This window comes from Agelaius phoeniceus, chromosome 12 (assembly GCF_051311805.1).
Source record: "Agelaius phoeniceus isolate bAgePho1 chromosome 12, bAgePho1.hap1, whole genome shotgun sequence".
Lineage (NCBI taxonomy): Eukaryota > Metazoa > Chordata > Aves > Passeriformes > Icteridae > Agelaius > Agelaius phoeniceus.
In genome coordinates, this window is record NC_135276.1 from 15,972,858 (window position 1) to 16,000,084 (window position 27,227).

At 51.0% G+C, this 27,227-nt stretch overlaps 1 protein-coding gene across 1 annotated transcript; it reads right to left on the minus strand.

Moving 5' to 3' along the window:
* Positions 1 to 27,227, minus strand: CSNK2A2 (casein kinase 2 alpha 2). The gene is made up of 12 exons (XM_054640560.2): positions 26,896 to 27,227; positions 26,589 to 26,700; positions 15,674 to 15,775; positions 14,901 to 14,951; positions 8,807 to 8,866; positions 6,729 to 6,812; positions 5,753 to 5,863; positions 5,437 to 5,538; positions 5,023 to 5,123; positions 4,126 to 4,274; positions 3,845 to 3,938; positions 1 to 437 (listed from the first exon to the last, which is right to left on the minus strand). Exons 1-11 carry the CDS (start codon positions 26,997 to 26,999, stop codon positions 3,862 to 3,864), a joined length of 1,053 nt encoding a protein of 350 aa, XP_054496535.1. The 5' UTR covers positions 27,000 to 27,227; the 3' UTR covers positions 1 to 437; positions 3,845 to 3,861.

Consider the following 27,227-nt stretch of genomic DNA (forward strand, 5'->3'; position numbering starts at 1 on the left):
TTCTTTTAAAACTTTTATTCAACAATATAGAATTCTTTTAATTATAGTATAGAACTGTCCATCACGATACTACATCCCCTCCATGTCCTGGAAGAGACAGGCACAAGCTGTCCAACCATGGTCCATCAGAGGTCGGGGGGGAACAGCCGGAACAGAGGAAGGAACGACTAACCAACAACTGCTTTGCACACCCTTCACATTTCCACGCTTTCTGGGTCAGGAAGAGCTCAACAAGGAAACAGAGGCAGAAGAACCTTTAACACTCGGAGGGAAGGGCTGCGGTCATGGCGAGGCGAGTGCCGTCCAGCCAGGCGTGCGCCCCGCTCGGAGCCCTGCCCGCGCCGCGCAGTCCGCCCGCCGTCGCTCTACCGCGCCGATGGGACGTTTGATTTGGTTCTCATTCTGCTTATGGAAAATTGGGAGCAACAGCATCGGACCTGAGGAGAGACGGGAGGAGGGAAGTGAGCGTCGTGGGGCACTACCAGCTCAACAAGGAGCTCCTCGGCTGGGCACGCTGCCCCCGATCTGCCACCCCACCCCAGCCAGGCCCAGGCGCACCCTCCATGGCCCTCTGGAGCTGGGGACAGCAGGGAACCTCTGCAGGGACCTGGGCACAGCATGGAACCTCAGCCTGCTTTGGAAGAAGTGAGAAAGGAAGGCAGAGCTGAGCAAGGCAGGAGAGATGCAGTCCAGCAAAGCAGAACTGTCACAGACATCCAAAGACAAGTTTGGAGTTTTTTTCCATGACCTGCTGTTTGGAGTTTCCCTCCACTACCACAAACACCTCCCACAATTCCACTTAAAGCACCCATCATGCCCGGCACTCTTGCAACAGACACGCTGGCAAGGCTGCTTGCTGCATCCATTTCCTATTGCATCCCTCAGTGGCTGTGGGGCTCAGTTTTGAGTCTTTCCTCTTACAAGGCACTCAGCCAAACCAATGCTCTACCTCTGCTAGAAAGCTGGAGCCAGGCCAGCTGAAAGGCCAGGAACATGCACTAGGACTCTCCTAACTTTCTCCAGGGGAAAGCAGATGAAGATGCATGTTCCCCAGTCCTCTTAACTTCCTAGGTACAAAGCACTCTTCCCCAGCTCCTGGCTGTCCTTGCAGCCAGGAGAATCTTTGCTAAGGCCCAGAGGAGAGAAGGATTTCCTGCTCTGAGTGCTGGAAGAGCCACTGGCTGCAGAGATAAACTGGTGCAAGCTGCAGTTAAACATCCCCACTGCCCTGGGATCAGGAGACTCCACACCCTCCTCATTCCCAGACTACTCTTGCTCAGCTGCTGTTTCCCTCCAGGATGAATCTGTCACTGCTCATCCTACCCTAGAGCTGGGGTAGGGATGTGGGGAGATAAGGGGCAGGTTGTTCCAGCCTCTCTGCTTACTGCAACCAGGGAAAGCCATTTCAGTCTCTGGAAGAGCAACTCTCTTCCTCTGCTTGAGGGTACCAGGAAAGAATTCCTGACGCAGGTTTACAGAACAGACACTTCCCCAAGTAGCACCCTGAAATTTCACCATCAGGATCAGACACTGTCAAGCATTTATATGCAGCACACTCATACACAGTGGTCAACAGTGTTCACCTACCAAAGTTCCCCCACTCAACCCATTTTTCTTCTCTCCACCTCTTCTGCCTTGCCCCTCCAGAAGCTGGGAATGCCAACACACAAGAGCTGGAAAACAGACAAGCTTCTCCCATAGCAACTTGGACAGGCCACGAGAAACATCCACTTCTCAGTGGAGCAATTCAATAGATATTTAAAATCAGTTCAAAACTTGATATTAAAACCCCAAACCAACCCTGCTGCTACTGGCACAGAGTAAGAGCACAAGAGACCCCCCTGCCCCTCAGGCCGGGCAGCCAGGAGGGTGGGCAGATGGAAGGAGGGCTGGGAACACTCACCAATGCCCTCAGCAGCCTCTGCAGGAGAGCAAATGCTAGCAAGGCCCTGCAGGATGGCAGCAATCACGGGCTGCACCTCAGCCAGACACCCAGGACAGTCCCCAGGTGCAGGGAGACAGCTACTCCCTACTCAGCACATCTTTAGACCAAGCCATCCATGCAGGCTGAAAGCAGATGAGCAGGGGGGTGCCCAGGTGGAGAACCCCGAGTTCCAGCTGTGCACTGGTGCCCTGGTCTGACCCACCAGGTAACAGCAGTCAGGTCTGTCCCTCAGTGCAGCACAAGAGCTGAGCCCCATGCTGTGCCCAAACCCTCACACCTCCTCTGCAGTGGAGACAATCTGTCCCAGAGAAACTCTCAGGGCTGACAGCAGGAAGAACTGCAACCAAAGACTGAGTGAGAGATCCCAGAAAAGCACAGACAAGAGGGGCTGGAAGAGCCGACCTGCCCTCCTGGAGGAGACAAGGCCTCCAGCTCTCAGGCCTTCTGGCTATCCCAGAGATTTGAGACGGCAGACGTTCAGACGTATAGATATTTATTGGTTTCAGTGAATTATACAAATGGATTGACCTGCTGTCGATGCCAATAGAACTTTATTGGAATATGGAATGTAAACAGATGTTTCAAATAGAAACATTGCAACCTTATAAAAAATTAACTATTTCAACAATGCCGCAGAAGGAAATTCTGTGTTTAGGTGCTGGTGGGAAAACACTATCTCCAGCGTCTAGGTTTGAGTGTCACCAGAACCACTTGATGAAGTTACACACAGAACAAGTAGAGGAGGCAACTGTGAATTGTGGGGCTATAAAGCCATCGAGGGATCTGATGAAAGAACCCATAAGACGAACCCCCCACCCCCCAACAGGATCGGCACCCCGGAATTCAACAAACGGCTGACTTTGTTCAAACACTGTGTGGGATTCCAAGGCCTGGATCAGGAGCTGCACAGCCCCCGCCCTGACGCCGCTGTTTGTTGATCCTCCCCCCTCCCTGTGCTCTCCTCCCCGGCCTCCTCTCCACTCCTCCATGCTGCGGTGCTGGATTGAACCGCTCCAGAGCTGTGCTCTGGCACAAGTCTGCGTCTGGCACGAATTCTCATGGGAGCCACGTCATGAGGTACGTGGTTGCACACCTATCACAAGAAATCTTGCAACACTGACTTTCCTGAGCTCGGTGGGAAAGTCTGGATAGTCCCTCCCCTCTCCTGCCACAAGAGCAGCCCTCACATTCACAAGTTTCCAAAGCAGGTCTATTGAGTTTCTTCTCAGAGCGAGCCTTTGTCAAACACACTGGAGGGGGGGATCTCCTCTCCCCAGCAACTCGGATCAGTGCCTTCGTGTTAATGCTCCAAAGCAATCCCGAGATGCTGCTGGGTTTGTGGGTTGTTTTTTGTCGAACTCCCCCCCCCTCCCCCCCAACCACCCCGGCATTCACAATTGAAACTGGAATTCAAGGGCCAAATTCAAGCCCAGAGTGAGCAGTAAAGACTTGGACCTCAAAACAGAGTTGCACCTGCTGACCCCCAGCCTGAATTTGGTTCATTCAGAGTCTACAAGTCAGAAAGGCAAGTTTAGAAAGAGGCATGCTAAGGGCTGATGGTGGAACAACCAATTTGTCCTCACCAGCATGGTGGGGAAGGCTGGACTGAGAAGGAAGAGAAGGATCCATAGAGATGTGAACCAGAATCAGTTGTGTGGAGCCCTGGGGATATCACTACATATTTAGCTCTTGCAAGACCATTTGCCCAGGGCTTTGGTACCACAGGGTTAGAGTTACATTAACCACAACCACCAGAGAGGAACTGAGGTTTAAGACCCCCCCCAAGGTTAGATTTCTGCCAAGTATAAAGGGGAGGGAAAGGAGGGGGGGGTCCTTGGTTCTTTTCCCTTCACTGTGTGACCGAAGGTTTTGCTTTTATTTGTAAACATCTTGAATTACCCGTCGTTTTCCAGTCCTCATCGTGCTGTTGTCATGCCACTGGAGAGCACAGCATTTTCTGAGCTGGGCTGGGACTGCTCCTTCACCACTGGATCTGCAGGAGACAGACCAGGCAGGAAAAGGAAACAGCATTTAATAAAGCGGAAGCTCCACCCAGGCAAATCCTTCCAGAGAAACTGCCCTGAAACCCCACAGAGCTGCTAAGGCTTTTGCAGAGTGGGGAGCCAAAATGTGCCCCCACAACTCCATCCCTGCTGGCCCCAGCTACTGCACAGACTCACAGAAATAGGGGTGATCCATGGCCTCCTTGGCAGTCAGCCTCTGTTGATGGTCATATCGCAGCAGCTTGTCCAGGAGGTCAAGGACTTCAGGACTGACCAGGTGCCTGTTCTCACTGTGGATGAAGTTCTCCCAGCGCTTCCGGGAATGCCTGCAAAGGGACAGAGGGACCAGCTGTCACTGCACAGCACTGCCCCCATGTCCAGGGGAATCACCTGCCACCAGCCACTTCTGAGTATAGGTGGCTGTGATAAACAGCTCACAGCTCTTTCTTACACAAGCTACTGCCCAGAAAACACCTGCCAAAGGTGGAAAATCTTCTTCTTTATGTAGACAATTGTATGATCTCCTGTGCCAGGAAAGGCACAACATTGCACATTCCCTTCTGTCTACAGGGACTAGACAACAGCATGTGGCAGGCAGGATGACACTCTTGGGACTAGAACTGGTCTGGCTTGCCAGCCAGCCTCACAGAACCTGTCCTCACTAATCCCAGCCTCAAAGAACCTGTCCTCACTAATCCCAGCCTCAGAGAAGCTGTCCTCACTATTCCATCCATTCCATTTGTCCTTTTCAGAAATCTCAGCTGGAAGACTCTGAGCTACTCAGCCCACACTTAACTGCAGTTTCTACAGCTCCATGTAAAGGATGTGAACATGCAGGAGAGAGAAGGAATAGGGGATGGCACATGAATCATGGGAGACACAAAAGGAAAGAGCCTGCATTTCAGTGACTTCCTGAGATGGCACGAGCAGCTAGATGTGAAGCCTGCAAGCAGCACCGTTATCCAGAAGATCGAGCAGGCCTTTGCTGAGAGTGCCTCAAGGGTACAGACATCAGTTTATCTCCCTCTCTGTGCTTACAAGGAAAAAAAGGCAGCATTTCACTTCTCCACTTACTGGCCCAGGATGTCATTGAAGTGTGGGTCCAGTTCTATGTGGTACTTCTTGAGATACCCATACAGCTCATCTGTGCCCAGGACCTTTGCGATGCGAACCAGCTGGAACAAAAGGAATGTTCAGAGAGAAGAAGGGCACCCCAGCACTCTTTTGCAGAGCCAGAGCTACCCAAATCTAAGAGCCCTCCTTCTGGAAACATCCAGACAGAAGGATTTTCTCCCTTGAAACTTGCTTTTGCAAGATGTGCAGAAAACAAGTTTCCTACACAAGGCAGCAAAATCAGAGATGGCTCAACCAATCATAGCAGCATCCTCCCAGCCTGGCAGCCCCATCCCCAGAGCCTCCCCACTGTACACACAGAGATGAACTGGGGACAAACTTTTCACAAAGCAAGCCAGGTAACAATGTCTTTACTTGGTCATAATTGTCCTGGCCGTGGAAGAAGGGCTCCTTTCGGAAGATCATGCTTGCCAGCATACAGCCTAAACTCCACATGTCTAAGCTGTAGTCATACATCTGAGGGAGAAAAGGAGAAGCTGTCAGAAAAGGCACACTCACCACAGCCTGGTTCCCCACAAGCACAGGCAGCCTCAGTCTTTGCACTTCACAGCCAGCCTCTCTCCAACCCAGGCAATGCCCTGACAGGCAAAACCAGACAACCCAAAGGTGGCTGAAGTGCAGCCACAAGTGTTATCACTGGATAGACAGCAAGGAGGAGACAGACTCTTACTTGGTAGTCCACAAGGAGCTCTGGTCCTTTGAAGTACCTAGAGGCCACACGGACGTTGTATTCCTGAGCTGGGTGGTAGAACTCGGCCAGACCCCAGTCTATGAGCCGCAGCTGGGCAGGCAAGAGAGACACAGAGTCAGCAGCCAGGCAGGAGGAGCCACACTGGCCAAACCTCAATCCCCTGCTGCAAGGGTGGAGCCCAGGGTGGAGGGAGGCCCTCTGCGGAGAGCAGATGCCCTCAGCAGTTCTCTGATCAGGTTTTTCCCCTTCCCCTAACATCAGCTGGTGGGGTAAAGCCCAGCTTAGAGAGCTCCACTGCCTTCTGAGTCCAAGCACACTTTTACTGCTGAGCAGCTGGCTCCTCACCAGCACCACCAGGTCCTTGAGTACTAAGGGACAGGCAAAAGTCTCATCCCACTGTTTAGAAGGGCTGAGCTGAATGCAGTGTTGATTTAACCTGGGGACTGAGAGCAGAAAATGGGGCAGGAGGGGCTCAGCACATCCTGCAAGGCAGCCCCTCCCCACAGCTGCAGGGATGGACAACCTGCTTACTAGGGATGGACTCCAGTAAGAGATTCCCTTTTTTATATACAGCCACTGCTGATTGACAGAGAGGGACCTGTGGACCACCAACCAGTTCCTTGACACAAATTCCAGGTCCCTGGGGCAGGCACGCTCAGCACTCAATGGGACAGAAGTACCATGATGGGATGGGGAAGGTCCCTGTGCTGCCCATTTCCTGTGCTCTAACCACCACACCCCAGCAGTGAGGAAGCCATGGACTCCCACTGAGGTGCTTCCCTGTGGGACTTTGACCATCTCCTGATGCTGGCACAGGTGGAGGGGAGCCAGTAAAGAAAGGTTACAGAGGTTTGTGCAGATTAGAGGGGTATCTGCCAGGGCTATGGGCACAGAGGCAGCAGAGTTTTCAGTTTCCCTGGAAAACCCCTGCTTGTAAGCCCTGGTGTCACAGTACCTTTTTCTGTTGGTGGTCTATCATGACGTTGTGGGGTTTGACATCCCTGTGCATGATTCCCATGCTGTGACAGTAATCCAGGGCCTGGCAGACACACACACACACATTAGACATGGCTGTAACCATGGGCACAGCATTACCAATGAAACAGTTCTCAGCCAGAAGCAAGAGCTCACAAGAAGTGCCATAACCTGGCACACGAAATGAGCAGTTTCAGCTCTTATGCTGCACATGATAAAATGACAAGCTGGCAACAACACTGTATGGACCTTGTGCCCTACTGCAGTCACAGGTATTCCCTGTGCTCCCTGCACAGTGGTTGAAGAACACAATGCAGAGAGGTGTCCCACCTGGTGGCAAGCCCAGTGCTCCAGCCTGGGGTAGCCCTGTGCTTCCTAGGTCAGGCTGTCTTCCCTAGCAAGGGAATGATTCCTACATGCATGCAGTTTCATGGCCTTCCAGTGAGGCTTTCCACTTGTGTCCCAAAACACACTCAAGTTAGAAAGTCACCTCTGCCCTGCTGATTTAAGCCAAACTGCACTTTAAAAAGGCAAGTGATAGCACATGAGGGAGAGCAAAGCTGCTTCAAGCTTGTAGGCAGGAGCACATATAAGCTCCCCAGCTCCATGACCTTGCACCACTTGCCCACCCAGCGCAGCTGTTCCCTTGAGCAAGGGGTGAGAATGTTGTTTTCTCATCTCCAAGGGGAGGGAGATCCATCCATCAACATCTATCAGATGCTATGGCATCTCCAGCAGCACAGAAAGAGGGTACAGCTTGTGGTCATTCAATATCCAAGACACCAGTGCCAGGGAAGCAACGCTGTCCTTGGGCCTGTGCCACAGAGGGAAGCAAGGAGGCAACAGCTTCCATCCCAGCAGAGAACAGCCCTGCAGGGACATGTGGCCTCACAGGACTCACACAAACTGTGCTCCTGGATCTCCAGTCCAGGAGATCTCTAACAGGTTACACAAACTGCTTCCAGGGATGAAGCTGTTCTAGTGTCTTGTGTTTCAAGTATCAACTGAACTTCATCACCCCTCCCATCCTAATCCCAGGTGCCTCAGGCTCACTCCCACACCCAGCAGCAGGAAGGTCCTTCCCTTGGAGGGAAGCATGGGGCTGAAGAGAAGAAAGCCTCCCTTGAGCCCACTGGATCTGTTTCAGGAAGTCTCCTTCAGTCATATCATGTCCTGGAGCACTAAGGGCTTCCCTAGCCTGCCCCACTCATTTCCAGACAATGGGAGCTGCAAAGTGCCAGCCCAGAAGTGCCAAGGCCCTGCTAGGACCTGAGACAGCCAAGCTGCTGCTCCAGCAGGTCAGCCCAGAACAGCCCTGGGATGGGTCAGAGCTGTCAGCTCTCCCTTGTGCCCTGGGGCCTCCCCTGTCCTGCAGCTGGAGAGCCCCAAGAGCCAGAGCAGCACATCCCACAGACCTGCCATGGCTCCTGGAGGGAATTCCCATGGGGAAATGCAAGCTAGGCTAGTTAAGGGGAGGTATTTAGGGCACTCCTCATCTTTCATCAGAGGGGCAAGGAAAGCTTTGGCTGGGAGGTGTCAAAGGAAAATCCTGATGTTACATGTAACAGCTGCCATAACTAGTGGCAGCATTCACCTTCTGGGGCTGCATTTGAATACTGCAGCAGAGGAAAGCCTGGAGCTGCCAATCCCTCTCTTCTACTCTCCCTGGCATCACAGCTCCCCAGCCCTGCCTCAAGGGCCTTGTCCTGGCTCTGGCTGTTTTTCTGGGAGTTGATTTTCCTCACAGCAGCCCAATGGTGCAAGAATCATGGGGAGACCAAGCACAGCTCTACCTGGTGACACAATCACAAAGACTTTAGACCTCAGAGAATCACAGACTCTTAGGAGGTTACCAAAGCCCCCCAATTTGGCTGCAATACCTCACAGCAACAAGCCAGGTAACCTGATCTCTTCCCAAACCTTCCCAGGTTATGAGACTTGGATTCTGCACTGAACACAAGGGAAGGAACCTCTTAGCAACAGTGCCCCATGAGCCCCACTACTGCCACCCTCATTCCTGGTCTCCCCATCCAGACTGTCATGTGCAATGCCACTCACCTTAAGCAGCTCATACATATAAAACCGAATATCAAAGTCTGTCAGGATCTGGTACAGTTGCTGAAACAGATTTGGGGAGGGAGGAAAAAAAGAGAGAAAATAAATACTCCAGATTTGGATTAGTTTAATTTCCTGAACCTCACCTGCTTCCAGTCATTGACCCAGTCCAGATTCCCTATGAATGCTACCATTCCTGAGGGCTCTCCTGATCTCAGACCTGCCAGGAAATCTAGAAAGGATGCAAGAGCTCCTGTGAAATGCTACTAGCATCATTCAGACTTGTCACAACTTTCCAGCAGGAGATGTCTGGCTGTCTGTCCAAGGTGAACAGAGCTCTGGAGGAGGCACAGACAATTGTGACTTTCTGTTGTCAAGTCACTGTGATGACTTTGTATGTCAGCACTGACAACGGCATTCAAAGAAGGTGGGCTGGGAACACATGGGAAGGTGTCCAGGTGTTCAGGGTGTGAGAGGGAGAGGAAAACATCAATCTAAAGGAGCATGGGATTGGGAGGCACAAAGAGAGCCAGCCTTAGAGCCACAGGGATCTATCCTCTCCTCTATCCCAGGGTAAAAGCTAATGCAACTGAAGAGCACAGGAATGCCTGTGGGACCAAGGAGAGCACAACTCGAGTTGAGGGGAAGTGCTCACTGCCACCACTCTGCTGTCCTGTGTCCTGCAGCAGCTCATGTGGAGGTGACAGAGCTCCAGGGGGGCATTTTAACCTGCCCTGTGCCACCAGCACCATCACAGGAAAACTCATCTTCCTGCTGCTCCCACACCAGGTCACAGCTGCCCCCAAATCTGCCTTCAGAATCTTTCACTGGCTGTGGAGTCAGTCCAACCTTGTTGAGCTGTCCTCTCTCTCAGGGAAAGCAAGGCAAGATGCCAGGGCAGGGCAAGGAAGGACATTCACAGGGCAGCAGTGGGACCAGACCTCTCTGGCCTTTCTTACAAACAAGGATCATCTCACAGCTCAGACAAATCACCAATTGCATCAGCATTGGAGCCCGCTGTCCATCACAGGCACCCCTTGGCAGCTTCAGGAAAAATCCCAGAGCAAGGGATTGAAATTCACATTCCAAAGAAGCAGCTCTGGCCCTGGATCCCCTCCAGGCCCATGCTGAGATCCTCAGGTTCCTGCCTTACTGAGGGCCATCTGCAAACAGCCCCTGCCCAGCCCCAAAATCAGAAATCATTTGACAATATACAAGTGTCACTTACACACACAGAGCTTTAACAGCCTCCAGGACACAACTGCATTGTATTCTCGTGAGCTGGGATGATCCTAATGCTTTGGAGCAACCCAGTGAAGCAGACAAGTGAGCAGGGAGCAAAAAAGACATAGCCACAAGCTACAGAGCCATAGCAGGGATGGATTTCCTGACTTGTGCACAACTGATGCAGGATATAGGGCCAGCAGAGGACAGCTGAGTCCTTCCAGGTCTGTTTAAATGGCCTCCTAGGTTACAAACACTCTAAGAAATGTGTAAAATATCCCCCTTCTGGCATTCACTGCCCTGTTCAACTTCACCTGGCAACACCAATGCACCTGGGGAAGGAGGAGGGCAGGAAAGGCAGTGGCATTACCAGTCTAGGCCTCATTTTCCCTATTCCCTGGCTCTCTGCCTCTTGCTGCCTGTAAGTGGGAAGGGAGGGGATGGAAGGGAGGTCACCAATGTCTTTCTTCTCAGACCTGCAATGCTGTTGCTTCTCTGGCTCGTGGCCTTCGGCACTGGGCCATGATAAGCCCAAACACTGTTGGGCAAACAGCATTCAACAGATTTCCCTGGGAGAGCTGCCTGTGCAACCCAGCCCCTGTGACCTCTGGCAGTGCCAAGGCCAGCAGTGCCCAGCTCTGCTCACCACAGGGAACAGTCCCTGCAGGAGCCTGCTCAGCCCTGCAGGCAGCCAATGCATGCAGACAGCTCTGAAGGACAGAGCCAAGGTTTCCACTGCAAGCAGCTCCTGCACAGGCAGCTGCCTCTAGCAGGCTTTGACAGTGGGCTCCAAATCCCCTTTGCCCAGCCTAGCAGGGCAGGACAGACACCCCCTTTGCAGACATACCCATCTCAAACATCTGCTCAGCACTCAGGATCCCACAAGGCCCCAGAGGACCTGGGCTGGTCTCCTTTCTCCATACAGAGCATCAGGAAAGGCCAAAGCCACCCACAGGCAGCCACTACCCCTCTCCAGCTTTCGGTGATATTTTGGCACACATCACAGGACCAATCATAAACCAATCCTGTTTGTGCCTGAGGAGGCAGAGACACACTTCCCCCAGCATGGGGCTGACAGAAGTTAAATGCTTATTCCTCTCCCTTGAGTGAGCAACACAGCTGGCTACGTGCAGGAAGCAGCATCTGCAGAGCAACAGGGTGGCTGTGAGGAGACACACTGCTTTGGGGTGCAGGGCAGCAGCAGCAACAAAAGGAAAAAAAAAAAAAAGGAAAACAGTTCCCAAAGCATCCAGTCTTGGCAGCCACCACACAAGGGAGGAGAATCTTTTCTACTTCTGCATTGCTTATGCAGGGCAACAACCATTTTTTTAAACAAATCTGGATGTACAAGGATAAAACCCATGCACACATTTCCCTCACAGCAACTGGGCCTGAAAAACCACCAAAATGCAGGTGAAGTGGAAGACTTGACTCAAAAGCCCACTGTACCCACAACTCCAGCAGGCTGAACATCCTGGAGCAGCCTTCCATTGCTCACATTTCTTACCCATCTCATCTTCAGCTCCAAACCTGCTGCTCCTTGAGACCTGTCTCTGGCCCCATTTGCCTTTTTGGGGCAATGAAAGGCACAGTACCAGGTACAAAATACACGACAGCTGACAGTGGCTGAAGTGCAGGCGTCTCATTTCTAGTTTGAAACCAATTAGCAATAGACATTTAATTTCACTGATGGCTCCTCAGTTGCATGTGGCTCTGCAGTGCAGCTTTCATTTAAGGCAAATTGGTGTGGGGAGCTTGAATGCTCTCAGATGACAAGTAATGCAGCAGGTCTGAAGAGAAACACTAACCCTGTACACAAGCTGCTGTCCTCACACAGCAGAATACAGAATACATATCCAGCCTGGCTCCAGCTCATCCTCCTGGCAAGTGCTGTCACTTCCAGAAGGGACCAGACAGGTAATTTAAGAAAATGTAATCAGCTCGGGGGGGGTATCACCTAAGTCTCCTGTTTATACCATCATTTAAGAATAGTGAAATAAAAGCTTGTGCTTCTGATCTGGGATCATCACAGCCCCAGCTTGGATCCCACAGAACTGCAGCTTCTGCCCAGGCACAGAGAGCTGAGGAAACCCAGCAGCCACTTCCATGGTGCACTGACATGAACAGTGTTCTGCCATTTGAACAGGCAAAGGGGTCAAAGTATAAGCATCAAAGCAAAAAATAAAAATGCTGGAGGAAAGGAACTTCCAGAAAGGAGACAACTGAGCAGACATCCAAGTTTGTGAGCAATTACTGCCAATGGGACAGAGAAAAATGAAAGCCTGTGGAGTGGTCAGCAACCACCTGGTGCCTGCAAGCAAGAGGAGCTAAGGCCTCCCAGCCTTCCTCACAGGAGGAAGGTCAGCCAGGACTGCCAACACTGCAGCAGCATTTCCCCTCCAGAGCTGCCAGCAGGCTGGGAGTCACAGCCCTGAGCCACACAGGCTGCCCTGGGAACCCCTCACACACCCTGAAGGTGATTTGCCAGTGACATGCTGGCTCTCATCAGTGCTGCTGAATCCAGATGCCAACACAGAGATGGGCACATCAGCAGCAGCCACATCCAAACAAAGAGGTCCTTGTCATCTGGATTAGCTCCTGTGGCACTTAACTCCAGCAGAACTTGGCTGCCCAGGGAGGTAAGGACTATGGAGCAGGGGGACAATGACTGGGTGCTCTCCAGCTGCTTCACATGTGCAGGCACAGAGCAAGCTGAGACCAACACAAGTGGTCTCACGTACTCTGAACTCTCTGCTTGGCACTTCAGAGCAAGAGAAGAGACATCTTGGGAGTTTCTATATAGAAGAAGACACCCACAGGCACCCTCAGTAGAAGCAGCTCTATAATCTGCAATCAGCTGCAGCCCCAAGAACCTACTCAAACAGGCAGACAGCTCATGGGAGTGGAGCATCAAACAACCCACACACCCCATACACAGCTAGGGAAATTCAGGTTACAAATAAGCTCTGAACACAAGAAGCCACACTGCATGCCCTGGGGACACACTTGCATTCCCAAGACAAGTTATTCCTGCCTTGTACCAATCAGCATCAAAAGCATCAATACTTTCTGTCTTGGACTTGTACAGCTGTGAATGTGGACTTCCCCAAGGAGCAAGGCTTTCTCCCAGGAGCCTACAAAAGTCTGCTGCAAGCTCATGTAGTTGTTTCTAATGCAACAGCCAGAGCTGAGCACTGTCCCTTGTGCAGTGCCAGTCCAATGCTGCTCACTGCTGCAGCAGGGCCCAGCCTGGCTCTCCATGTGGCCAGGATGGCCAAAGGACCATGGACTCCAAGCCCAGCATTTTCAGTTAGGAGTCACCAGCCCCAAGGTACAGCTGAAAACTTCACTCCATGGACACATTTCAGTTTCTGGGGGATATCCTTGAGGAAATTTTTTTTCCTCTAACGATACAACAGAGTGGTGTAATCACATTTTGACTTGGAGACACAAAGCAATCCCCAGCAAGGTGTACCAGTGCCTGAGCAATGTAGCTTATCTCAAGACATGTATTAAAAATAAAAATCAATGAAATAATTAAAAGGTCTCTAAAGAGAAAGTTAAAAACTTCTAGGACCAGCATTCCAAGGAGGCTGTGGGTCACAGAAGCACAGAGGCACTGGCACAGCCCAGCTGATGTCAACAAAGCCCAGGCAAACCAAACCTGCTTTAATTAGCCCTGAAAGGTCACCACAGAGCACTCCTCTCATGGCTGTTTACTTGATGGAGGCAACACTCCTCCCCACCCAGAGCTGTCAGGGCAGATGCTGCTGCAAGTTGCTCTGATTGTGGCTCCTGCAGTTATATCTAGATGAGATTAAACAGCACTCAGACCTTCAGTGCAGCATGGCTGCAGCTCTGGCTACATACACACATCCCACCAGGCAGCATCCAGCTCACCAGCTCACCCCAGAGGGACACAAACTATGTGTGCTGCCCCTCAGCATGCAGGGCTGCAGGAGCTGCCTCCCTTATAACCAACACCAGCCCAAGATCCTTCTCTGGGTGTTTGGTACATCTGCTTCCTGCAAAACCTGTACCTACATAATAATCTGTGACAGAAAGGAAGAAAAATCCACCATCCCATAACATGGAATGAAAGAGATCCCTGAATGGAGCAGGAGGGATGACTGCTGGCTTTCTAATGGCAGCTGCTCAATTAATTCCCCACCACTGACTTAGTGATTTAGGGTAAAGGCTCACATGGGGGAAGCAAAGGTACCATTAAGATAGGTGTGGCTGCTCATTATAGATCCCTTTTGTCTGGAAGCATTTTGGAAGCAAAGGCAGTTGTAGCTGCACTCAGACAGAAGGACCCTCATTTTGGGAACAGTAATATCCCTGGAAGTCCCCAGACATCAGAAGAGCCAGGGAATATGCTGCAGCCTCAGACAAGGAAAAAAAGCTCTTAAGATGTATTCAGGAATGTTCAATCCCTCACTACCAGGCCCACTAGCAGTGGGAGATGGGCTCTCCAGCCTCTGCCACCCCACAGTTCCCAGGCCTGAAGGATTCCAGAATAAATCAGTGTCATCAGCTCCATCAACTGCACTGCTGTAAACAGAGCACTAGAGCTCAGGGATTAACTTGGGCTGAATATATAGCACAGCAGTGATTACTAAATTGAGAGGGGAGCAAGAATATCTAAACCTGTTGACCTTACTCCTCAGAGTTGGGACATTCAGCACACAAATCTTTTATGCCTTTTCATCAGGAGCCCATTAACAGGTTTCTGATTTACATTAAGAAAGAAAAGCGAAGCTGACAATTGTGAAAACTCTAAATTCCCCCCACAGCTCTTGAGAATTATATGAAAATCACAGCATTTTACAGAAATGGGAAGCCTCCCTCCCCTACACTCAGGCAAACTCACCTTAAAATCTGTGTTATTGATGTACTCAAACACCAGAGCAGGGGTCTTTGACTGCAAGAGAGAAAAAGTCATGGTTTAAAATACACACTTGACCTTTCTTTGGCTCCAAGAGACCTGAGAAAGCCTTTGCTTCCTGCCCAGCCCTCACTAGGGACAGTGAGGTGGGAGCAGGACATGGCAAGTGCAGCCCTGCTCATACCCCACACTCTGAGCACCAACTCAGCATTTTGGCCAGCGCTGCTCCCCCCTCGCCATGGAACAGGGAGAGCACTGGGCAAGGCAAACCCTGTCACCAGGAGCTCAGGCCTCCCAGCCTTCCTCCCAGGAGAGGGGTCAGCCAGGACTGTGACACTGCAGCAGGATTTCCTCTCCAGGGCTGCCAGCAGGCCAGGAGTCACAGCCCTGAGCCAGCTGCCAGTCACAGGAAACTCCCCAGGAATGGGGTAACTGTGGCAGTGCAGACCATGACATGACCACCGGTCACTGGGTAGGACAGCAACCAGAAGGATTAAAGGACTTAATATCCAGTTGCCCTGGCTGGTACTTAAGTTACAGATGCCAGACAGAAGGTTACAGGCTCTGCTTTCTTACAGAAAATTTGTAGGACTTCAAAACTTTCCCCCATCAGCTGGGGCAACTCATGAAGGACACAGAAGGGTGTGGAGGAGTCTGGGGAACATGGAAAGGAAGAGGAGCCCATCCAAACCAACCAGCCTGTGCCTTCAGCTGGTGGGAAGGCAATCCCAGCACACCCTCCCAACACAGGCACCTACCACTGGATCCTTGACAGTGTCAATCAGATTAATGATGTTGGTGCCACCACGGAGATTCTCCAGAATCTTAACCTCGCGTTTTATCTTCTTTTTCTTCACTGGCTTAAATAGACAAAAGAAATTAGAAGTGAGAGTCCTTTCAGAAATTAACACTGATTTCTGCCATTGATTTTGACTGGAACAAATCACCTCCCCTCCTCTCTCTGCTCCCACCCTCACATGGGAACATTTTTAGCACCAAGAGGAGACAGACACTTGGCATGAGCTAGGATTTCCCTCTCATCCATGAAACCCTTCCACGCATCAGGGGGACAATCAAACCGTGCCAGACAAACAGAACTGTGACTCCAGTAACTGTGGTTAAAAGTGCCTTGGACTGCTGTGTGGTAACCTCATACTGATTCATGCTGTGCACTCAGAGTCACAGGACAAGCATGGTGGACCTAGCTCTGCTTTTGTTTACCAGCACTAACCAGTCCTTCACTTTTCAGCCAGTTTCCCAATGAGTACTTGAATCCCATGAAATGATAACCTGAGAGTCTCCAGCACCAAGATTACTTGTAAGCTCAGACACTGCTGTGCCTCACTTGCAACCACCTCAAATGCACAGAGCCAACTGCACTGCATGTCACTGCATCCATAACCATGATTATTTTTAAAGCCTGAAGACATTTTAAACAGTTTTGACTCCTCCTCTAATCTGCTCAGTCTCAGGAGCCCTCTTTGCAAAGTAAGCTTTCCTTTGGACATCCCCCTGTGGAGAGTGACAAAGAACAGCTGCTCCCAAGGCAGAGAGGAGAGAGGCTCAGTGCCTGGGCTGGCTTTTACACTCTGCTGATCCAGTGGTTCACTTCAGTGCAAATGATCCTTTCTGTAACTCATCCACTCCCAGCACAGCCCTAGCTCCATGTCTGCTGGAAATGAAAGGCAGTTTAGAGCAGATAAGAGGTGAGACTTTTTAATGAGCCTTGGCTATTGACCAGTGTGGGCAGCACCAGCTGCAAGTCACCAAGTCTGGCAGTCCCTTCATTCCACAGCTAGAACATCCCCTCCTGCCCCACCAGTACCACTAAAAAGAGCTGCAGAGACATCTTGCAGGGACTGGTAAAGCCCTTTGCTAGTAAAGCCCCATCTCTGAGGCTGCTGATGAAAGCACTCCTCTCCAGACTTTTAGCTTTCTAAAACATTCATCATCTGGCACTGAATCTGGTATGTGTGGAGGGGTGTGATGAGGAATGGCAAAGGTATGAGGCACCTTCCCAAAGTAACACACATTAGCAGATGTCTGTGTGAAGGACAAGGAGCTACAGGAGCTCAGCAGCTCATGCTCACCACCTCACCTCTGCCACAGCCTCCCACTTCTATGACAGCCACAGAATGCTGATGGTACAACTCATACTCCCCTTACAGGCAAATGCAAGGCAATCCCTGTTTTCAGACCCCTGGCAGAAATGTATGAGCAGACAGGAGAAGGAACAGAAGGTTTTATATAGTGGGAAAATATGGCATTTATGTAAGTGATAAAATATGCTGTATTTCCAGGCTCTTCAGGTGGCTGAAACCTTCAGATTCGAATCCTGCTCTTCTCCTCTTGCAAGTTAAAAGGCATGAGCTAGACTTTAAAGCCAAAAGATGAGAATCTCAGCCTGAAGCAAAGTGCCAAAAATAACACCAATGCCAGCACAGGGAGCGTCAGCACCTCATAAAGCCACTGTGGAAAATGGCAGCAAGGCCACTGCAGCTGTCAGAGCTGGAGTGATGCTGGGCAAGGCTTGCTGGGGAGTGGGACCAACAGCCCCAGGGCAGCACCCAGAGAATGCTGGAGCTCCTGGGAGCTTGGACACAAAGGGACAATCAGCCAGAGCAGGGGCATGTAAACCAGAAAGAGTGAGAGCTACATCTGGGAACCTGAGAGGAGGATGCTTCATTAGGAACTAATTTAATTTATGTCAGCATGGAGACAGACACCGCCCTGGTGTCACCCACATGCACAGATCTTACCAGAAGGCCAAGATGGAATTAGAGGATGTAATTTGGTTACTCTGCTTGTCCAGTGAGGCAGATGCACACACAAGCTGTTTTCCAAGGAACTTCAAAGAGGAATTGAGGCACTGATATCCTGAAGGTGCTCCCTGAAAGGCCTGGCTATGACAGACATGCCTTCCAGCCTCTCTGCTGCAACACTTGCACTTGATTGGGAGCTGAAACAGTCCCTGAACACAGCCAAGAGAACTGAAAGCCCACTCTGAAACACCTTTTCCTTTGTACTGTAGTTATTTCAGGGGCTTTTTGCATCAGCTAGGTAGGGGAGGATAACCCTCAATCCCTCCAAGATTCCCTTTTCTCCTTTCATAATAACCACTGCTCCCATTGGGGCAGAAGTTGTTGTCTTCCAGTCACTTCCACACGTTTCTTTCACCTTTTGCAGGATGGGAGAATGATGCTCTGCATTATCTCCATGAGAAATTCCATGGAGATAATCTCCATCTACCCTTACCCAATACTCATTAAAACACTAGAGCAGACAAAATCAGTGACTTTTAGAAAAAAGGAGAGAAGAAAGCTGGTCTTTTTTAATGAAATGCCTGCAGATAATCATCACCAGCAGCATCTCTGACATCAGCAAGGGAAGACACTCGGGTGAACACTGTCTCAGCAAGAGGGAGAGTTAAAAGCCACTTGCTGTTTGCACTTTTTCTGGCTAAGCTGCAGGACTGCAGAGCTCTGGCCAGGCTGGTCACACCATCCCCACATCAGCTGTGAGCTGGGGCCAGGGCCCCACCAGCCTCCAGGCAGGGCTGGGGCTGGGAAGCTCTGCATCCTCAGATGCACTCGGAGTGGGGTTTTCCACCACTAAGTAAACAAGGATGAGGCAAAAGAAATTCCATTGGCTGAAGTCATTTCAGAGGAAAAGCTATTGCCTAGAAGTGTCCTCAGAGAGAGCAATGGGGGGAACAGTTTTCCCATTTCTGTGGTGACTGCTGGCCTGCACCCCATCCTGCACAGCTTTCACCTACTCAGCCTCATGTCACCTCCTTCCCACAGGTCCCACACCACTGCTCCAGCCACAGCTGCACAGTCCCTGGATGTGCTATCCAAAGGCACATCACTGGGGCTCCTTTTTTTGCCCAGTAACCCATTCCAAGCCCAAGCTCTTGCATCTGGCAAGTCAAACACCTTGGTGCAAACCACTCCAGCACATGGCCAGCACTGCATTGGGGGTAACTGTTCAAACCAGAGAAACTTTGCTGACTTCCTCATGTCCCAGAGCCCAGCAGAGCTGAAACTACAGGCTGGCAGCAGCATATCAGGCACACACCAGGATTAAGTCTGGGTTGCTACAACTGTCTCTGAGAGTCACTCGATCTGTCTCTCCAAGGATGTTGACTCCAAACACACATGGATTAAATGTGAACTGAAGCTATTATGGCCTCCAACCATCTGCCTCTCCCAGCAGGGATAGCTTCTAAAACACCAGCCCTTGCAGCCAGAGTATTTTTAACAATACTCATTTAAGGCTATTTTATTAAACCAGGTTATGAACAGCAGCATTTCAGATTGTGCTTCCTACACAGGCCAGTCCTCCTGCACTGAGAGGGGGATTTCCTGCAGAGGAAAGGAGCAGGCACCTCAACAAAATCAACTGCTCCTGAGTTTGATCCACCTGTGTTTGTAAGGCAATGTTTTACACAGGTACAGCCTCCAACTCCATCTGTTCCCACGCCAGAGGTATTTCAAAGCTTTCCTCCATGCTGGGATTCTCCAGTGACCAGTATGGGTCAAAGCCCTTCCCTCTGAAAGGGGCTCCAACACAGTCCCTCTGCTCTGTGCAAACACCTACTTCTGTGAAATCTCTACAAACTTGACAGCTTGGAGACTTCTGTCGCATTTGGTTGAAATTGGCCAACCAGTGCAAAAACTCCTGGGGGGAGGAGGGGGAGAAAGGCTGACAGACAGCAGGATTGCGTAAGACTCGTTTCCATAGGAAACCAGGCTAAAAGACATGTCTCACTTTAACCGTGTCTACACTGGGAGGGGTTTAATTACTTCAACTGCATCAGTACCCTTAGAACAACATTACTGTCTAGCACAAGCCAGTTCTCCAGTTTCCCAGAAAATTGCTTCCTTCCTCAGGCAAACTGGAAGTGAGGTGGCTGTGGATTGTGGAGACAAAACATGCAGCTCACAGCTGAGTGCCCAGAGCAGAGGGACAAGATCACTCCAGCCACAGGAGGATGGTCTCTGTCCTCAGCCACCTATCCTTGCCCACCCTACCAGCCAAATGGATAGAGATGCTTCAATTCCCTTGAAAGTCAGGCAGAAGAAGCAGTGACAGTGACCAGAGCTATCCCAACTCTCTTTGCCCAACGACTGGGGAGCATCATGCAAAGCTATCCCTCTGCAGAGGTGAAAAATGTCACACAATAATCTTTGCAGTCAGGTAGATCCAGAAGAAAACACCCTTTTGTGACCAAGAGAACAGATCCTGGGTCATTTCCCACAGGATCATGCAAACTTGTAAGCAGGGAAGGAGTCCAGCTGCAGTAAACACCAGCTGGGAGAATTAACATTGTTTGCTAAAATAAACCTTTAAATAAAAGACTGCAACCATCACTTCCTGTCTAGAACGAATAAATGGCTGCCTGGCTAAACATCTTTTTTGCTTGGTTTCTAAAGCAAAGGGAGAACACTGTTCTGTCAGATGCTCCAGTTCCAGCCTTCCCCAACAACCTGGGAAGGCATTGCTTGAATTGAAGCAAAGAGAGAAATCAGATTTGTTATCCAAAGTTCTCTATGCATTTTCTCACTGTGAAAGAAAAGCAGTGACCAGGAAGGCATGTGAAATACGAGTTAAGTCCAAAGCATAAAAATCATTTTACATTAGCCCAGAGCAGGCAGCCTGGCAGTGCACACATGCTGCCAGCTGAGGAGCACACGTGCTGCTCTGAAGGAATCCCAGAAGGTGCTGGGCTTTGCCCAGCAGGTGCTCTGAAACAAAACTGGGGTTAGCACAGCAGGAAAGAAGGTTTAGCAGTCAAAAGATACAAATCCATGAGAAACTAAAGTGATGTATTCCACCATCCCATTTAAAAAAATCAATTATTTGCTCACCAAGCCTGAATAGCCTGGAAATACAACGATGCTTCCAGTGAACAAGCAGGGAGATGTGAACACACAATGTCCAGGACCAGTGAAAGGCTCCAGCAGCATCCCTGTCACAGGCTTTGAACATTTAAAAGCTGGCACTAGAAGCTCATTTGTCTCTAGCAAGTATTATCAAAAGGATCACAATAATCGGCCTATAAAGCCCGACACCAATTGCTCAATAGGAAAATTGGCTTCAGAGCAGCTCTGCTTATTTTGCCAGACATCAGCTGGGAAACCAAATAATCGTATTCCAAAGAGCTACAAAATCGAGGAGCCCACTTATGTTAACATTCTGTTGGTTGTTTGCATTTTACCACTTCCATTGTGGAAATTCAAACTTTTGTGAGCTGCTCTTGAATTTTAGAAAAGAGGGGGGAAAAACATACCTTGAAAGTACAAAAGTACCATTGCTTTTTTAGTTAAATAAAATACACTTAAGTTTGATAGAATATCCCAGCATGTATTCTGAAGGTAGTTTCATTCTTTCCTTCAGAATCCTTTTCATTCCAACATGGCACACCCCAAACCAGCCCTCCTGGGGCTTCAGAACTGCCCATGATACATCAAGAATTCTGCAGTCAGCTAAAAGGGAGGCACATGAGGACCAAGCCCTGATCCCCACCACCATTCCATGGGATGGGAATCATTCCTTCAGGCCCTGCAAACAGACACAAGGGAATCATTCCTTCAGGCCCTGCAAACAGACACAAGGCTGTATCTCACCCTTCTCCACGTGGGAGCTGCAGTTTTGCAGTTCATCAGTTCCTTGGTGTTACACCACCACCAGGAGAGTCACCAGCTGCATCTCCAGGCCTCTGCAAGGCACCCAGTGCTGTCCCAGTTGGTCTCAGCTCACACAAGGCTGGACTCCAGCAGCCAACTCTGCCAAGCTCATTGTGGGCAACTGGTGTTTGAAAGACCAGAGCTGTGTACCCATCTCTCTTGCAAAAGGGCTCATTTCAAGACTGCCAGAGGAGGAAGTGGGCCAGGGGGAGCTGATTCAGTGCATGCAAATGCAGGAGGAGCAAGAGACACAGTGTTAGCAGGAGCAGGCATTGAACGGCTTTGGTGGAAGGTCACTGATGCAGTCAAAAGCTCCAGCCTGAGGGACCAACAGCATCCAATCCTATTTCCCTGTGCAATCCCTTCTGCACACCAGCATGAGAGTCATTTCAGCCTCCCTCTAGAACAAGCTGATGTATGTGGGCTCTAAAGCTTGTAGAGACAGAAGAAAACTTGGCAGAGCCACCACCCCAACTTGGTTCTCTAGTTACTAGAGTGATAACTGGAGTTCAACACTGGCAGGATCTTCCAAGAGTGCCTGGTATAAGGAGCAGCTCTGGAGGGTTCACACAGCCCAAATGGGGGAACAGGGGAAAAACAAAGCCAAACAAGCAAGAATGCACTTGTGAAACCATGTACATGGTTGAAATTTCCAGTGCATGCGCTCAGCACAGAGGGACAAAAGCCACCAAAGGAGAAAAAGGCTATTTCATCACTGCTGCAGGACCTCCATCTCACTGGTCCCTCTCCTTGCATCTGCATTCTTCCCCTACCTCCACCCATGTTGTGCCTATGCAGAGTAACCACATTAGGAGACAAAACAGCCTCTTCATGATGGGTTTAATGCTTTGCAGGCAAGCAGAGCATACATGGACACACAGGTGCATCACAAAAGCAGGATGACTCCTGATTCCTGCAGAGACCTGCCAACATGGATGCTGTAATCTCCACCCCCATGGAGGGGTGCAGTAGAGATGGAGGCAGTACAGGAGACTGGGAGGTGAAGGACACACCTACCCAGGTGGTACAGCAATGCTCAGCACCAGCACTAACTGCAGGTAACTCATTATAACAGCATCATTCCCACTACATGGTATCACCTGTAGCAGTTACAAACTATGTGGAAAGTCAGCCTTTGGCTTTTAGAGTGGCAACTTGCAACACTGTTCACATCCTCCAAGAACACTGTTACCCCAGAACAGAGGATTCACTTTAAAGGCATGCAGGGAGACATTTTGGAGCTGCATTAGCAGAAAAACAAAATGCAAAGCTCAAAAAGACAGCGCAGACTGACCTCAGTGGTCCATCAAAAACTTCTGTGTGGTAAGATATGGAAGAGGAGAGCTGTGCTTCAGATACCTGCATTGTATGTAGACAACACAGGAGTCACTGGCAACAAGGATGTCTTAAACTTCCTCTGTACATGCTGAGGAATGTCAGGCCTCATCCTGGGAGTCAAACCTTAGCATCAGATATGAAAACACGTACAGAACACTTTCACACACTCCCCCTTCCTGGTGTGGGCTGCCCCAAGGCAGGCAGGAAGCAGGGCCACAGCTGTACCCAGGCCAGGCAGATCAAAGAGCTGACAGGAACCTTCAACACCAGTGAGGGACTGAGGAGCAGAGCTGCTGCCTGAGTCCATGCCCCACTGACCTGAGGGGTAGGAAGGTCAGTACAGTGCAGAGTCCCCACACTTCTCACTCTTTGCTCCCTGAATACACTGAAAAGGGGGGGAGTTGTCCTCTGCCTCACTGCTCAAGATAAAAGCTTCTGGAGGATGTTGGGCAGGAGGTGTCTCGTGTGGCAAACCAGGCTCCTGCCCCACTGCTTTGCACACACCATCCTCCACAGTGTATCCTGATGTCCTGCTGCAGTGGAGTGAGAAACAACCTGCTTGCTTTATTTGCCTTTTTAAAAAAGAGCTGCAGAATTTTCCCAGGAAAAGTGACATTAAGAGCACCATATTTGTAAGGCACTTAATCCAGAAAATGGTAATGTCAAAGTCATTTGCATGATCTTAATTCTCTTCCTTTACTGATGCATGTTATGACCACAACTAACAACATCCCATTTCCCTGTAGGATATGCCTGGTTCTGCACTTGGGGCAGCAGAACTGAAAAGAAATGCCAGGGAAACAGGACACCTTGCTTTATGGAAGCCCAAAAGGCTGAGAGCACTGTGGTACCAACCAGAGCCCTCAGCTCCCTGGCCTTGTCCAAAGGTAAAAAGTCTTCATGGAGCACTTACAGACAAACCAGGCAAGTGGCTGCCCTAAGAGGAAGAGCAGTTATCTCTCTCATGCAGCCCTAAACCAGGACCTGTGCTCTAGTCTCAGCTTTGTTGAGGCTAAGGGACTTGCCCAAAATCACACAGGAAATCTCTGTGGCTCAGTTCTGCATCAAAGGGTGATAAAATTTCCTGACCTCTGTGGAGGATGGTACAAGATGTTCAGGTAGTACAACACCAAAGCAGGGGAAGCACTTGCTATATGCTAGCTGGAGCTCAGTAAGGACAAGCTGCTTCAAAGAGCAAAGGCTAGGAAGACACACCAGTGACTTCCCATAAAGCTGAGATATCAAGACAGTGACTCCTGCTAAAACTCACTCTAACACCTAACATAAATTGTGCTCTCAAAAAATGTTAAAGAGAAAGGAGCAACTGTGCTAAAGAATTACATCCATTGCCCAACCATGGTACTTCCCTTTGACCCATCCCTACATCACACAAAAACCTGAAGACTTTTGGTTGCATTTCTCATCTCACAGAATCCAATTTTTTCTCCTGTTAGTAGGAACAGAGACACCCAGCCCCTTTGCTAAGGCTCCCCTGTAGATACATAAAATTACGTTTGCAATTAAGTTTTGAGTCTAGTTACAGGAAACCAGAGGCACTTTCCACAGATCAGAGTGATGCTATTGCCACACTTCACAGGTTTTCATAATGTACACAACGTGGTGCTCTGAAACTCCCTTTTCACTGACCCACTTTCCACTAAGGAGAAAGTTCATCTTTATTTATCTGGACCTTCTGCTTTTCCTTGCTCACTCACAGGAATGCTGTCTGCATGTTAATGCAAGTGGGGAGGGCCAAGGGAACCAGTGGCAACACCAACCACTTCATATCTGGGACAATCCAGTCTCCTGCTTGCAGGGCATTAAGGCAACACATTCAGGCCCCAAGGAGAAGGAGCACCCAGCTGCCCTGAGATGACTCTTGCCAGCTGACTCACCGTCCAAGGCTGACAGGCTCCCCAGACGTGACAGAGTTCAGCTGCCACAGGCAGGGCAGCATCGCTCCAGGGGAGGCTCTCTGGGCTGGGAAGAGGCAAGGAGCAGGGCTTCTGATGACTTTCCCTGCAGCCTCCTCTCAGCCTCGAGGCGCCTTTCTCTGTGGGACAAGACCTAGGATTTCAATAAACCACAGCTGTCCCAAAGAGGCCATCAGGGACTCCAGAGCAGCATACACAAGTGCACAGTTTCCCCAGGCCAGCCACAAGGCATCTTGCTGTAAAATCCAGCTCTGCACTTGCCACTTGTGACCACTGTCTCGCAGCAAAAACTTCTGCCTGCATCTGCTTCAAAAAAGACAAAACCCCAAACCACAGAAAGCATCCAAAGGAGGGGGAACATGCCAGAGGAACCTGGCTTGGCAAGGACACGTGAACCTCACCCTGACGTCAGGCTCAGCCACAGAGGCTCTCCCAAACAGCTCACCTGGCCACCTCCTCGCCCACAGCCAAAGCTGGGGTTTGTGTGCCTCCTCCCAGAGGCAGATGGAAGATCACACCTTTCCCAGGAGTGCTGGCTGGACAAACCATGACAAGTTCTTTGGGAAGCTAATGCAGATCTCAAGGAAGCAGGCACAGTGAGAGTGGGAATGTCAGCAGAGACAGCCAGACACGCTATCCCAGTGGATCCAGTGAATGCCTTAAGGCTACAGCCCTGCAGAGATGCACGTCCTGGAAAGCTGCTCTTGTCAGTGGCTGCAGGGGCACACTAAGCTCAGAACCCCCTGCACACTGTGGATGAACATGTGCCCAAATTCTTAGGACACCCATGGTCAGACACTGGCTCCCACGTGCTCTTGGGGAACAAGTGACAAGTGTCACTGGTCCAACAAGTGACAGCCACAAGTGTCAGCCAAGCCAGAACCAAACATACTGCAACTCTAACCTTTCATCTCTGTCTTAACTCCCCTGCCTGCCCCGAGATCACCAACACAGAGTGCTGGTAGTAAGCACAGCTTGCTGTGAGCTGTTACTTCAGTGTCAAACACCTGAGACATGCCCTGCAGTGTACAGCCCGTGCACAGCCATCCCAAACTACAACCTCCCAGTGCTGCACAAAGGTCCCCACAGCCCAACCCCACCAGGATCAACACACCAGCACACAGGTCACCAACACTGCCAAACTTTGGTAGGTCTCCTTGAGCCTCCTCAAGTTTCCACAGTGTTTGTAGTCTGGCTGTGATGAAGTTATTTTTCACATCAGATCCTCTAAAGAACTGAATATAAAATATTGGTGCTTTTTTAACCGCTGAGCATCCCACAGCCTGGCTCTGAAAAGGCCACATGCTGGCGGTCTAGAGATTACCAGAAGGATTCCCCCCTCCAGGCTTCACATTCCTGTTGAAATGGCAGTCCCTGGGCTGTTTTAGACAGGCATTGCCAGACACGATTTGCCAAACACAGGCAGAACACGCAACGCTGTTCAAATGTCAGGACTCAGAGCTCTCCCCCACCAGAGGAACTCTCAGCCCTGAGCTACGCTGGACAAGGAGAGGTGGAGACATCAGAACATCGCTACAGCACGCAAGACACCAAATCCATTTCCAAACACACCATCCCAATGTCCTTAACGAGAAAACAGGAGTTTTGGGGTGAAGAAAGAGATCCAACAGTTCTTTGGCCCTGCCAACCCAGCTCCTCTCTCTCTCGCTCCCAGCCACCACAAGCCCCTACATCATCAACGGGATACTCACCTTGAGGATCTTCACGACGACCCTCTCGTTGTTGGTGATGTTGATGGCCTCAAAGACCTCGCTGTACTTCCCTCGGCCGAGCTTTCGAACCAGCTGGTAGTCGTCCTGGTTGCTGCGGGCACCAAGAGGAGAGAGGCGGCGGTGGGGGAAGAGTGGATAACGAACAGGGCAGCGGGCCGGGCAGCGGGGTCCCCTCCCAGCCCCCCGGGACAGCCCAGCCCAGCACGGGAGCGGGGGATCAGGAACCCTCCCCACGGGCTGAGGCCCTCCCGCGCCAGGGAGGGCGGGTCCCCGCACGGCGCTTTACCCCCAGCTCGGGACGTGCGCCTCGTAGTCCCAGTACTCGCGGCTCCTCAGGCTGTTCACCTCCGCGTACACCCGCGCCCGGCTGCCGGCGGCCGGGCCGGGCATGGCGGCGCCGGGCGGCGGCTGCAGCAGGAGGAGGAGGAGGGCGCGGGGCCGGCGCGGGAGGCCGGCGAGACGGGGCGCGGCGCGCAGGAGGGCGGCGGCGGCGGGCGGCAGGGCTAGGCCGGAGCGGGGCCGGGGCGGGGCGGGGCCGGCCCGGGGGCGGCGGGCGCGGGGCCCGCGGAGCTGCCGAGGCCCGGGCCCGGTGCCGGCGGCTGCAGGCGGGGCCGCCCC